This window comes from Xyrauchen texanus, chromosome 19 (genome assembly GCF_025860055.1).
Source record: "Xyrauchen texanus isolate HMW12.3.18 chromosome 19, RBS_HiC_50CHRs, whole genome shotgun sequence".
In the NCBI taxonomy this organism is placed as follows: Eukaryota; Metazoa; Chordata; class Actinopteri; order Cypriniformes; family Catostomidae; genus Xyrauchen; species Xyrauchen texanus.
The window spans coordinates 657306-672167 of record NC_068294.1 but is presented as its reverse complement, the minus strand read 5'-3'; the positions used below and the strand labels follow the sequence as shown (position 1 = coordinate 672167).

At 41.3% G+C, this 14862-nt stretch overlaps 1 protein-coding gene across 2 annotated transcripts in view; it reads left to right on the top strand.

Moving 5' to 3' along the window:
• Positions 1 to 4642, top strand: part of msnb (moesin b) — a 33459-nt gene extending 28817 nt beyond the window's left edge. For both annotated transcript variants that reach the window (XM_052150021.1, XM_052150022.1), the window contains one exon: positions 4322 to 4642. In XM_052150021.1, the coding sequence (XP_052005981.1) occupies positions 4322 to 4486 (165 nt within the window). In that variant the 3' untranslated portion in view covers positions 4487 to 4642. The remainder of the gene's footprint in view (positions 1 to 4321) is intronic.
• Positions 4643 to 14862: the final 10220 nt, after the last annotated feature.

Below are 14862 nucleotides of genomic sequence, written 5' to 3'. Positions count from 1 at the left end.
CTGCAGGGTAGGTGTGGTCTCCGCAGGGTCTTCTCCCTCTGAAAGAATAGGAAACTGGGTAAGACCCCCTTCCCTTAAGGTAGGTAAGTGCTTTGAGACTTTTCTCAGCACCAGAGCCTCGGGACGCACTTTCGCCTCCCGACGCCATACTACCTGCTCCGCCCCGCTGCGAAGCCCCACCGAGTATGTCAAAAATAATCGTCCCTTTAATGCCCCTCGCACGGAGCTTGGATGTGTGGCTTTCACTTCCCTGCGTGCGGAAATCGTGACCCTTTTGCTCAAAGACGCGATAGAGCCTGTCCCTCCAACCGAGATGAAGAAGGGTCTTTACAGCCCTTACTTCATCGTACCCAAGAAAGACAGTGGTTTACGACCAATGTTTGACTTAAGAGTTTTCAACCGGGCCTTACACAAACTCCCGTTCAAAATGCTCACGCAAAAACATATTTTAACTTGTATCTCCTGCATCTAGATTGGTTCACAGCGGTAGACCTGAAGGACGCGTACTTCCACGTCTCAATACTTCCTCGACATCAACTAATACCTTTGCGAGATTCTACAATCTCAGGGTAGAGTCAGTCTCATCCCATGTTTTCTCAGGTCTGAGCCAGTAGAACTCAGTAACACTCGGTAAACTTGGGTGAATCGCTTGCACCTAACGCCTTTTCCCTCGGCTGAGGTAATACCATGAGCTTTTTTCTCCCAGGAGAGCCCACTCACTTGGCTCCCTGGATGACTCCTCCCTAGCCCTGTGGGTCGGAGGAATTCGCCGACCCAATCCACCGCGGGTACTTAAATCTACCCTGGACTGGAATAGGTGCTCTGCAGGTTAGGGCTCCTATGTGAACGTTCCACCTGTGTGTATTTTCCGTGGTACAGTCTCCTTACGAGTTGTCCCGCGTCTCCCTTGGGCAGTTCCCGCTGTCCCCCAGTCACCGTGTCTGTAGCACGGTCTCCTCCCTCCGAAGAGGCGGGATCTACCGGGAGGACACAACGTCTCGTTCCCTCCATCAGGGAACGGAGGTTACATCCGTAACCTAGACATTTTTGTGATAAAGTAGATTTTTTGGGTAATGAAGCTTTGTGCAATTATTTAAAATGCATCTCATCACTCTGCACAATAACCTAGAAACAATGTGAATCAACACCACAACAACTGAAGCAGAAAACTTTGCGAAACACAAAATGTTGGCCACGGCTGTATATATTAGCTAATTTTAATAACTCCTATTAATAACTCCTCCACATGAACTGGGCACAGAACTGGTGAGGGTGACTGCAAACAGGAAGGTAACCACACCTCTACAGAGGGGCAACCAACAGAAACATGAGCATGCTCCAACCACACAAGAGAGCACAGTTAACATGACAGTGAACAATAAACGGGCAAATAACAAGGTGACATAACATAAGTAGGGAGTGCAATCAGAGTGACGCAGATGATAACGGGCAAGAAAATCATTGCTGTGCTCAGCATCTCCCAGAGATCGATCACCATTCCCTTAGAAATGCTGACTGTGAGCCGGCTCCACCTGTGAGACACAAGGGAGAGAGAAAAACAAACCACAGTATGAGCTGGCACAAATGCTGGAACCAATGCAAATAGTTGTTTGTCGGTAACCAGTTTGTAATTTATGCTTTGAATAATTATTCTATGGGCGAACATGTAGTATTACTAGTATTAATAATTTATGTCCTTATTTGCCCAACATTAATTTTGAGTCTGCATTCATTATTTATAAGCACAACTGTTTAAATAGCCTTCTAAATTAATGCACTTCATTTATTTTGAAAGTGAACAGAGAAATAATGCAACAACAGCATTACATGGAAATTACAAGCTTTAATTTAAAGCCTTTTAATGGATAAATAAAAATGGTAAATAACTTCATTAAAATATAATCTTTAGATCTACATATTTATTTCAATAAATAATTATATTAAATTAGAGTAAAAATGTCTAATTAATCAGTTAGCAATTTTTTTTAAATTACAATAAATAATTGATAGATGGATAAACAGACAGACAGACAGATAGATTAGACACATAGACAACATTATGCCAAGACATCGAAGATGCTAAATTGCGAACAGATTTTCAAATATCGAATGGTGTTGCTATGGCAATTCACTAAATTAATGGCAAAAATAGGCAAACAGGAATTGTCTCATATCTTCTACATGCATTGCGTGAATTAGATAAAAATGTAGTTGTCTGTTTTTTCTTGTGGGCTAATCGCATAGAGGTGGCTGCGTTCATGGTCATAGCCCCACCAACTGGCAGCAGGAAGTATGGCACTTACAATAGACTGGAAAAGTTATCTTACATTTACCCAAATCGCTTAAATTGTTTAGACTGCTGATGGAAAACATTGTGAAGTTGCAGTCAAACTGGAATGATGGCATATATCGATTACTCATTGTATGATGAGGGTCCAAGTTTACATTAATGTTGAGTTGTTGCTGTGTCCACCTTGCATTGTTTTTCAAATGCCAACGGGTGGAAATGGACCCATGGTGCTTGGGCCCATCATTGCTGCTAGCAGCTATATTATTATTATTATTATCATTATTACAGCCTAATAATAATTATAACAATTTAATTATGTTATTGATATATTATAGCTGGATATGTAGGCTACAATAACTATAAAATGTGTTTTTAAATTTGGTTTCTCCTGGTATTTCTGACATATATCTGCTGAAACTGAATTTCTGTTTAGCCTATTTATGTGCAGTATGCAAGTATAACAATGTTATTGTTACAATAACAATAATGTATTGTACAAATACAATAATGTTTCACAATAACAATTGTGAAAGGTCAAACACACATTTTGCAGTGAATAATAAATAGCTTACGAATACAAACATTAAAAGAAATGAGAAAAAAATGATTAAGCCTATGAACAGGTGAAAGCACCATAAATCTATATCAGAAAGTTTTATGAAAGGCTTGAGGATTATTTTGTGTGCACATATTTTAACATAATGTGGAGGACATCATTATTTAGTTAAATTACATATGCAGAATTAGCTATATGCAGTGGAATAAATAGCAAGAGCGAGCCTCTATACATTTCTAGAGGAGAAAAGCGGAAAAAAGCATGTTTTTGTTTCTCCGCAATCCTCCATGTGCAGGAATATTCTGAATAGATTTACAAGTATTTAAACCTCTTTAGGGCATTTTAATTGTTTAGAGATAAAGCCTAAACCTTGCAATTACCTTCATTGGCAATATGGATGTAAATGTGGTCAGCTTTAAGAGATGGACAGACGAGCTCTGTTATAAAATCACTTCTCAGGTCAAGAATTCAACATCACGCTCAGGTTCATTTATGGATCCTTACGTGTGAAATGTGTGCAACATTTGGTGTTAATGTGTTCACAAGTGGAAAAGAAGTGGAAATATGTATGATATAGTATCTTAGTTAATGTTACTCTTGACAACATTAGCTTTCTGAGATGCGCACAATTAATGGAGGCTGAAATGAAGTCAAGACCACAGCTATCCGATGAACTTTAAATCACACCATGCACATTTTCATTCATAAGGTTTACACTGTAGTAATAGTGGCTTTGCTGATTCATCGTTTTGTAATTTTCTATGTTTATTTAAAATATCACTTTATACCTGTGCTCTTTGGATGATCAGTCTCCCGAATATTTTTTTCTATTATTCAGATGAATTAGTTTTGAAGTCATTATTTGTGCCTATCCGAATAAGGTATTCAGCTTCGGGCACATCCCTAACAACCATATAATTTCAATAGGCCAGAGCTGAATTCCTCAAACCAACCGCCATAAAAGAGAAGAACTGCCATAAAAGAGAAGAAAAATTGGAGTAAGAAGAAGAACCAAAAACTTAACAACACCACAACATTTATTTACTGGCTAAACTTTGCAATGGAGACACATGATAAAGATATTACTGCAGCATTCAGCGTTTACAAGGACGTTTGTTTGCATTTATTCATTTACATTGCGTTAGAGAGAATTATCCTTTGTGAGTATTTTTATACATATGCACAGACATTATGATCCACATATCCAAAGATTTGTGACCTTCCCTTTTAAGTGTATCAACCTTTGCTTTCTTTTCATGTGCCTATGTCATGTGTATTCTGTTTTGTTCTTGTTTTCATGTCTTTTATTTTGAAAATCTAGTTCCTGTTGTCCTGTCATGTGATTTGCTGTTCCCTCGTGTGATGTTGTCATGTGTTTCCCTGTTCACGTGTCTTGTTTTCATTGGTCCATTGTTTGATTACTTAGTTTACATTTACATTTACATTTACATATTTGTTTTGAAATATCTTTGCAGGCTCTGTGCTCGGAGCTGGCATATGCTCGTGATGAGAGTAAGAAGACAATGAATGATTTGATTCATGCTGAGAACATGAGGTTGGGAAGAGACAAATACAAAACCTTACGACAAATCCGGCAGGGAAACACTAAACAGCGAATTGATGAGTTTGAGTCCATGTGATTTCCCAAAGTTTGTTTGTCTGTTAATGTATAATGATAATCAAATGCACATGGCGGTGTGGACTGGAGTGTTTGTGTGTAAATCATAGCCAGTTATGCTCAAGTGCTCTTAGTCTTTTGATGTAGATGTGTGCAACAAAGCTAATAAAAAATGTAATGCCGAATTTCAGGAATGAGTGTTTCTTTATTAAAATCGAATTAATTGATCAATTTCCGATTTTTTTTTACTGTATTCATGATTTTAATAGTATGATATTTAACTAATAATAATATGTACTTATTGTCACCATGATGTCCATTGTCTTCATAGAGGTGATTCATTAAGCAATATCACATGAGCAATCATACTGCTGTACTGAATATGATTTCCTGTGACTTTGTGACTAGTAGCCCAATCACAGTAGTGCTGATATTTAGTAGATCGGCATTATTTTGTATTTAAAACAGTGTTACAATGTTTAATTTTCTCCCTGATTTGGTTAACTTTCATGAGGCAACATTTAAAAACAGACCAATTTTTTTTAATGTAAGTCACATGTGAGCAAATTGTCCCCTCATAGCTTGGAATGTTTGGTTTAGGTCATAGCAGCATATGGTTGGGCATACTGATTAAAACGATATATTTTAATTATTTTCAATCAGAGATTGTGCTACAAATAAACATTATCAATCACTTGTCACTTAGGAGTTGTACAATTTCTGTCATGGTTATTTAATTTGTGATTAGTTTTTCATAACTTTTGTATTAAAAGTGAAATTTTTGATGGTCACTTTCAGTATGCACAAACAATGAAAGAGAGAGGTATAGTTAAACCTCATAAAGATGGTTAAAATAAAAACTGATGCATTCATTTTATTTATGTATTATATAAATATTTGGAATTATGTTTTATCACATAAAATGTTTTTGGAACATGATGAAAACAATTTGTAATTCAATTGGTCCCAATAACTTTACTCTTAGAAAGAAAATGAGCAAGAACTTGCTAATAAAATGTTCCGTCCTCCATGGTGTGGAACTGACACTCCACTGAAACCCCGTTCCTGTTGTAAATTGTCTAGCTTTCGTACCTGTGCCTGTTCTGTCACTATCCAACACAGGAAGAAAAGCAATTATTATACTCAATGTAAAACAATTTAGGAATGTTTTTATTACATTATATACATAATTTACATTTAGGTAGTAGTTCACCTCAAAACATAATTTCCTCACACTCGTGCCATCCCAGACGTGTATCACTTTCTTTCTTAAGCAGAACACAAAGAAATATATTTTTTTAGAAGAATTTCTCAGCTCTGTAGGTCCATACAATGCAAGTCATCAGGGTCCAAAACTTTGAAGCTCCAAAAAGACAAAGTAGTGATTTTTCATGTTTTCAAATTAATCTTTTAAGAGAACAAATAATTCTCGTTAGGGGTGTGCAGCGAAGCCATTATCTGTATTTGTATATGTTACTATGAAAAAAGCTTCTGTATCTGTCTCTGTTTTCGGATAGAACTGGAAATGGGCGGAAGATTGGAGGGAACAATACGTTGTGTCAAATGTAGTGACACAAGGGGTCTTTCCTGAGAGCCTCTCGTACCTCTGAACTTGAGAAAAGCCAATGAGAAATTGGCAGACAGAATTTGCATGTCCCGCCCCCAGACATAAGGGTATAAAGGGAAGCAGGCCTCCGTCTGTCAGTCAGGTTTTTGCACTGAGGAGCTGAGAATATGGCCAATCACAGTGGTAGGTCTAGTGTCATGCCAAAGGGGACACAATGTCTCGTTCCCTCCATCAGGGAATGGAGGTTACAACAGTAACCATGATGTTCCCCTTTCTGTCACTCACTCGACATTGTGTCGAATGTAGTGACACAAGGTGTCCCATTTCAAAGCACCATGCACTAGACCGTGTTATGTGAACTGCTGACATAGGTGCAAGGAGGCTACTGCGTGCTAGAAGCAACTGTATCGGCCGCACGTAACCCTCCCCAACGCCCCAGAGAAAGGTGTCATATACAGACCATATGTTCCCAGCACCCCTAAGGGGGGAACAGGCACTACATGACCATCATGAGAGCAAGCCAGCCAGCCATGGCCTTTTCTCTCTATGTTTCTCGTATAGAGCATAAAGCAGCTGGGGCTATCTTATACACCACATGGGTTGTCAAGCCACACGTGGGAGTGGCACGATAGCAGGTCGTGCCACTCTTGACCCCTTGTGTCACTACATTCGACACAATAAAACAATTTAATTTTAAAATGTAACTAGTTTCTATATATAAAATATGACTCATATAGGCCTATCTAGTTATTATTATTAATAATTATAATAATAATAATAATTATTATTATTTAATTATATTAGTGATATATATCTTAATTTTTTTATCACCAAAAGGAAGCTGGATATTTTGGCTACATTAACAGTGGAATGTGTTTATAGCTTTGGTTTCTCAATATCAAAAAATCACTGTCATTTTATGGAAGGCTACACTTGAGGCTTATTTTGTGTGCACGTATTTAAACACAATGTGGAGGACATAATTATGTAGTTTAAGTACATATGCAGAATTAGCCAAATGCAGTGGAATAAATAGCAAGAGCGATACCTCTATACATTTCTAGAGGAGAAACGCGGAAAAAAGCATGTTTTTGTTTCTCCGCAATCCTCCATGTGCAGGAATATTCTGTATAGATTTACAAGTATTTAAACCTCTTTATAGAATTTTAATTGTTTGGGGATAAAGTCTAAACCTTGCAATTACCATCATTGGCAATATGGATGTAAATGTGGTCAGCTTTATGAGATGGACAGACGAGCTCTGTTATAAAATCATCTTCTCAGGTCAAGAATTCAACACCACGCTCAGGTTGGTTTTAAGATCCTTACATGTGAATTGTGTGCAACATTTGGTATTAATGTGTTCACAAGTGGAAAATAAGTGGAAAATATTTATGATATAGTATCTTAGTTAATGTTACTCTTGACAAGATTAGATTTCTGAGATGTGCACAATTAATGGAGGCTGAAATGGAGTCGAGACCACAGCCATCCAATGAACTAAAAAACATCATCTGCATTTTTTACACTGGTTTACACTGTAGTAATATTGGCTTCACAGACTCATTGTTGCTTTGTAATTGTATATGTTTATTTAAAATATCGCTTTATACCTGTGCTCTTTGGATGATCAGTGTTCAGAATATTTTATTTATTATTCGGATGAATTCGTTATTCATTTTAAGTCATTAAGATCTGCACGTTTGTATCCTTCATGCGGTGTAGCCACTGCAGAGGGGCGTGATCGGAGCAGAGGGTGAAGGCCCGCCCCAGCAGGTAGTAGCGGAGCGTTAGAACAGCCCACTTAATTGCAAGACAATCCTTCTCGATGGTGCTATATTTTGTCTCCCTGAAGGAGAGCTTGCGACTAATAAAAACTACTGGCCGTTCTTCCCCTCCGACCTCCTGCGAGAGCACTGCGCCCAGCCCCCTGTCAGATGCATCAGTCTGCAAAATAAAGGGGAGAGAGAAATCAGGTGCATGTAAAAGTGGCCCCCCACACAGTGCGGATTTTACCTTAAGGAAGGCCTGTTGGCACGACTCTATCCACTGGACCGGAACGGGAGCCCCCTTTTTACGTAAGGTCAGTCAGCGGGCTTGTGACATCAGAATAACTAGGCACAAACCTTCGGTAGTAGCCAGCCAGCCCCAAAAACTGCCTTACCCCCTTTCTGGTCTTGGGTGCCAGGCAGGCTGCGATCGCTGCGGTTTTGTCAAACTGTGGACGCACCTGCCCGTGACCCAAGTGGAACCCCAGTTTTTTCTCAGGACATTGGAGTTAAAGGGATCTGCCAATACCCCTTTGTTAAGTCCAGCGTCGGGTAAAATTCACTGCATTGGAAAACCCGGGGTGGTCTCGATATGGTGTTCTATGAGGTTAGTGCGACCGGGCAGGGGAGAAAATTCGCAGTCTCGCAACATCTGTCAGCTGCGACAGTGAGAGGTGGTCTCCGCAAGGGACCGGGGTGAATTAATTTGATTTGGGAGATACCTCCGGCCCGAGTTCTGCCCTCTCCGGAACCGCCGTCGCCAAGGCTACAGGTACTGCCTCCCTCCAGGGTTTGAGAAGGTTGAGGTGGTATGTTTGACGTGACCCTCTCCTATCCGTTTGCTTAACCTCATAATCGAGACCTCCAACTCGACCCCTCAAAGGATCCTTGCCATTTTGCAAGTAATTTGTAGCTCGAGGTGGGCAGCAATACAAGCACTTTATCTCCCTGTGCGAATTCCCGTAGTCGAGTGCCCCTGTCATGCAGTCGGCATTGGTGTTCTTGTGGTTGGAGCAAATTCTCCTGTGTTACCCGTCGTAATGTATTGAATTTTATTTTTACTATCCGAAGGTCCTTCCTCCCAAGCTTCCCGTATGATGTCAAGCACGACCCGTGGCAGGCGCCCATACAGTAACTCAAATGGGGAAAAGCCGATGGAGGCTTGCGGGACCTCTCGTACTGCAAACAGCAGGGGTTCGAGCCACTTATCCCAGTTTTTAGCATCTTTGTGTACAAACTTACGAATCATGTTTTTTAAGTCGTTCGACCAGTCCATCGGTTTGCGGGTGGTAGACGCTGGCACGAATCGACTTAATGCCTGATAATTCATATAGTTCGCTGAAAATCAGTCAATGGAAAGGAGGAGGAGAGAACCGGCTTGATAATATAAACAACATTTTTATTATAAACTTAAAAGAAAGCAACACACATATGACGGACAAGTCTGTAAACTATCTCGAGGGCGTGCCTGAAGCCCCGTCTACCGGCAGGTCATCCCCATTCACCTGGATGAGGGAGGCGACAAGGGAAGGGAAACAGAAATAATAAAAATGGGGGGGTACTTCCTGTAACAGTGTAGTACCCCCCCCAAAAAAAAAACACTGTAAAATTTAAACGAGAGGGAAAAGACCAACGCGCTTGGCAGTGAGAGAGAGAGAGAGGAGAGAGAGATGAAAAAAAAACTTACTCGCCAGTTCTCCGATACGCCGTAGCTTGTTGCTCGGCCACTCCTCCACCCTCTAACGGACGACAGCCATGCCTCTCCGGGCAGATTGGAGGCAGTTCTCCAGACCCTGGCGGACGGAACGCCCCACCATGTTCTTGGGGAACAGAAGGGATCTCCCCTGCTCCTGGCAGCGTTTCTCCTGCTCCAGGCGGTCATCAGCGAGCCCCTCCCTGCTCGTGGTCGGTGGTTTCAGAACCCACCTTTCAGCGCCTGGTAGGGGACTCCTCCGCCCCTGGCAGTGGCCCTGACCACTCCAGGTGGTCGGTTAGGAGCCCCTTCTCCCCCTCTCTCCCGCACAATCCTTTGCATTCTGCCTTTATCCCTCTCGGAGGCTTTTTTAGCCTGATAAGGGACTGGGTGTGTAGAATCACGACAATCACGCCCCGCCCTCCGTTCTGCGATGTAGTGCCTTGATCCGTGAGGATCCGTGAGGCACTGGACCCACTCAGACATGCCTCGGGGAAGTTGGGAGACGAACTGCTCCAGTACCATCATGTTGACCACTTCCACAACGTCGCCGGTTCCCCCAACAAACAGCCATTTCCGGCAGGCGTCACGGAAAAGCGAACGGACGGCCGTACTTTCCGAAGCTCAATGAGTGGAATAGCTTACGACTCTGCTCCGGGGTTCCGACCCACCTGGTTGCTGGATGGCCTTTTTGAGGTGATTATAATCCAGGAGGCTGGCGGTGGGGAGTTGTTGTGCCGCCAGCTGCGTCTCCCCGGAAAGCAGGGGCAACAGACGGGCCGCCCACTGATCGGGAGGCCACCTCCATACCTCCACAGTTTTCTCAAACAGGTCGAGGAAGACCTCCGGATCATCACTTGGCCCCATTTTTGCAAGGTCCAGTGGTGGGACGGGCTCCGAGGAGGTCACAGCGCCAGCCCCCTCCCTGGCGATCAGGCCCTGCAGTGCCTACCAGTCCTCCGCTTGCGCCTGGAGCAGGGCTTGGAAGCGTTGTTCTTGCTCCCGGCGAACCTCCAAGAGGGCATGGTGTTGTGCCTGCTGGATGTTGGTGAGGGCGTTGAAGACTTCGGCCAGCGGTGAAGACACCATAGCAGCATTCTCCTCAAACCCGGGTTCTCGGCACCACTGTAACACACTTCGTTCGGGCAAAGGAGGAGTCAGGAGACAGCAAAGCAGGTTTGAGCTCAGTTTTACTTTCTCTTTCATACAAACGACAGTAACATCAATAACTCAAATGACACACATACACAATGTCAGGCTTCAGGATTCTCTCCCCCTCTCTGGGCACTCAGCTTTTATGTCTCGCTCCGCATCACTATAACAAGACACAGGTGTTAGGGTTAATTACAAACCAGGTGACAAGCCTTACTGCTCTCTCTCTCTCCCGCAGACCGACACATGACCACGTCCCCATGCCACAATGGACTTTAACATGAGCCAATAGAATTTGAGTGGGGCAGTAAAGCAGCATATTATTGGTTTCACCCACTGAATGAATACGTCCTTCGCTGAACCTGAGTCCGAACAAGACAAGACTACTTCATGAACAAATTGAATGTATGGTATAATCGTTCGCAAACTAAAATGAATCACTCAGTCAATGATCAAGGATCTGCTAACTGATTAAAAGTTTACAGGTATGCACATAATCCCCAATTTATGTGTGTAAGTGGTGATGGCATAGTGGGCTAAAGCACTGAACTAGTAAGCAGAAGGTTGGTGGTTCAATCACCACAGCCACCACCATTGTGTCCTTGAGCAAGACACTTAACTCCAGGTTGCTCCAGGGGGATTGTCCTTGTAATAAGTGCACTGTAAGTCACTTTGGATAAATGCATAAATGTAAATGTAAATTTATGAATGTGTAAAAAATAAATGAAGACCATAGAGCTAAAATGACATGAAATACAAATGGAAATGTTGCACTTTGGTGCACAGTCAGTGAACGATATTTAGGCTCTTCTTGAACTTGATAAAAATTAAGCTCAGCATTTGACAAAATGGAAAACGGTTATGGTAAGTGTCTTTGTACATTTGTAGACATGCTAATTCCATTAGTGTTGATTTGTTCTGCTTTTAAAGTCTGACCACAGAATGAGCCAATAGTATTTGAGTGTGGGCTGTGAATGAGCATAGCATTGGTTTGACCCTCTGAATGAAAACACCCTTTACAGATTTTTTAATCTGTCATTTGAGTCTTGTCATTTGTGGGGAAACTATGATGATGCTTAAACACTCGGCAGTGCTGAAGTCTCTTAGTTGAATTTTAATAAATGATAATTAAACTAATTTTTATAGTAATGAATGACTGTTCTTTTAGTTCAATAAAAATTACTCATTATAAACGTAAAAGATGGTCATTTGGCATAATTTACTGGCGCAAAGGTGTAATTTGCAGAAATTGTCAATGAACGGATCAGTGAACAAATCTAAACAAATATTTTTTGTGAATGATTCAAAAGACTTGACCACTAGCATAATAATCAAGATTTCTGCTGAAGTACACAGATGGTAGGTCCACTGCAGCCTCAGCTTTCTGTTCTAGGAAGACTGAAGTGGAACCTGATGTGGTCAACTACTGTTGTAGCCCATCCACCTCAAGGTTACATTTTAGATGGTATTCTGCTCAATAAAAATGTACAGAGGTGTTGTCTGAGTTACTGTAGCCTTTCTGTCAGCTCAAACCAGTCTGACCATTCTCTGTTGACCTCTCTCATCAACAAGGCATTTCCTTCCGCAGAGCTGCTGCTCACTGGATGTCCCCTGTCCGTCACTCACTCGACATCGTGTCTATGTAGTGACACTAGGGGTTCACTCTTGAGAGCCCTAATCACCTTTGATTTATTCAGAAAAGGCCAATTAGAATTGGCGAGTGGAATTTGTATGCCACTTCTCCACCCTGGACATACGGGTATAAAAGGAGATGGCGTACACCACTCATTCAGACTTGTTCTTCGGAGTCAAGTACACATGTGTGTTTGTCCTGTCACCAGAAAAAAAAAACGAGTTGCTTCTGGATTTAATCCACACATCAGCAGTCACTCTCGCACAGTCGAGTGTTGTGTTCCTCAGTGCGCTTTAAATTATTAAATGAGTAATTTCCTCTAAAAGAGCTCGCACAAACGATTGCAGTCTTTTTAAAGGGTGTAGCCGTTATCTCTCCCCATCGGATGGCCACGAAATCTGTCATGAGTGCATGGGTCACAGCATGCTGAGGCAGCATTTGTTGCTGGGTCATGTTCTCACTGTGAGAATATGGCCATGAGAATGTTGCGATTGCCGCTCACTTCTTTCTTAATGAAGCAGAGAGCCACTGCGGCTGCTCCCCGGTCCGTCCTGTGTTGAAGCACAGGAAAATGGGGCGGCGAGCACCACAGACCTACCATCACTCAGCACGCTCGTTCTGCCCATTAGAGTTCACGAGCGAGGCAGGCGGTCTGCCTCAGAGCAGATTTAATGTCTTGTTTGGAGCTTGCGATGAGGTTGAGTTGTTGGTCGCAGCATTGGAGGGTGGGCTGCTGCTTTCGGAAGCTGCATTAAAAACAAATGCTTATCAAAATTCATTACACCTGTCATCCTGAAAAGAGCTGTTGCAGTGCCATATAGGCAGAGTATTTATTGTATAATATTCTTTGGGCTGTTTGTAGCCGAAAAGTCATTATCCTAGACTTGATATCCACCAAGCCCAGCCCCCCTTCTTGTACTGGAAGATACAAAGCGGATGATCGAATCCAGAGTTGTACTGACCAGAAAAAGGTCACCAGCCTTGAACCCTTTGAATTAGTCCTGTAGGTGTCTGCAGTACGCTCAGTTTATACCGAAGAGTAGAAGCTACTAGATTATTAGAGACCAAAACTCTTCTCCTGTAGGACAACTTGGGTAGCAACCATTTCCAGCAAGACAATCAGGTACATGCTTTTTCCTCTAAACCTTCCCAATTTAACTTTTGAAATTCACTTAAAGCCAAAATAAATACCTAAAATTTTCAGTCCCTCTTTTTTCCATGTAAGATCTTCTGGCAACTGTGGAAGGTTTTTAAAAGAAACCTGTCCTGCCCAAAAAGCCTCACATTTGTCCCAGTTAACTTTAGCCGATGAAGCTTTTACATACACATTGAGTGCATTAACAAGGGCCTTAATGTCTTTTTCATGATTGACAAAAACTGTCACATCATCAGCATAAGCACTTACAGTGATACTTGAACTCTGAGATAACCCAGGAACAATAAAACCACACAAAGTTTTACGTAAATTAAAAAGAAGATGCTCAATAGCAATGCTATTTAAGGACAACCTTGTCTGATGCCCCTTGAAACTGGGATTGGCTGGCTTAACCCACCTTCCACCTTCACAATGCAAGCAGCACCTGTATACAGCAATTTGACCACGTTTAAAAAAAAAAATCACCAATACCTAACGCATTTAAAACATAAAAAGATAACAATGATCAACCCAATTAAAGGCTTTTTCTTGATCTAAAGAAATTATACCAATTTTCATTTCGAAACCTTTACAAATGTCTAAAATGTCCCAAAATAAAAACTAGTTATCCATGATCGTTATCTCTGGAATACAATAAGTTTAATCTTTTTATAAAATGCAAGACACTTAGACAACATTTTATAATCAGTGGTCAGTAATGCAACAGGTCTCCAATTTTTTAAAAGAGATAAAGCCCCCTTTTTTGGTAACAAAAGATAAAATGGCACATTGATAGGATATAGGCAAATAACAATCTTTGCTGCATTCACAGAAAAACCCATTTAAATCTTCACCAATACAGTTCTAGAATTGCTTGTAAAATTCAGATGGCAACCCATCAATACCAGGAGATCATCCAATACTAAGCTGACCAATTGCAGCAGGAAGTTCTTGAAAAGACAGCTCAGTGTCCAAGGCAGTCTTAGAGTCTGAGTCTATTTGAGGCAAGTCTTGAGTTAGCTGTTCAGCACAATCAGTATCACAATGATCAGTGGTATACAGACTGGAATAAAAAGTCACTGCATGAAGCCACATCTCCGTAATATTACTGGTCACCCTCCCATCAGGAAGGCGAAGACATCCCATTTATTTCTGTTGTGCCACTTTGCACTCTAAATTAAAAAATAAGCACTAGGGGCATCCATGTCATTAACAGAGACAAACAGAGTCCTTACAAGAGCTCCCTTCACCCTCTCTTTCAAAATAAACCCCAATCCCCTTTTTTTCTTGCAGGTTATTAAGCAAATTAGTATCATATCTATTAATTAAATCCACCTCCATATTTGATATATTCTTCTCAATTAACTGAATAGTTTCTCTATTAGTATTAGCATTATGTTGTAAACAAAACAATTTAATATATGTCTTCCTTATTTCCCACCTCTGTTT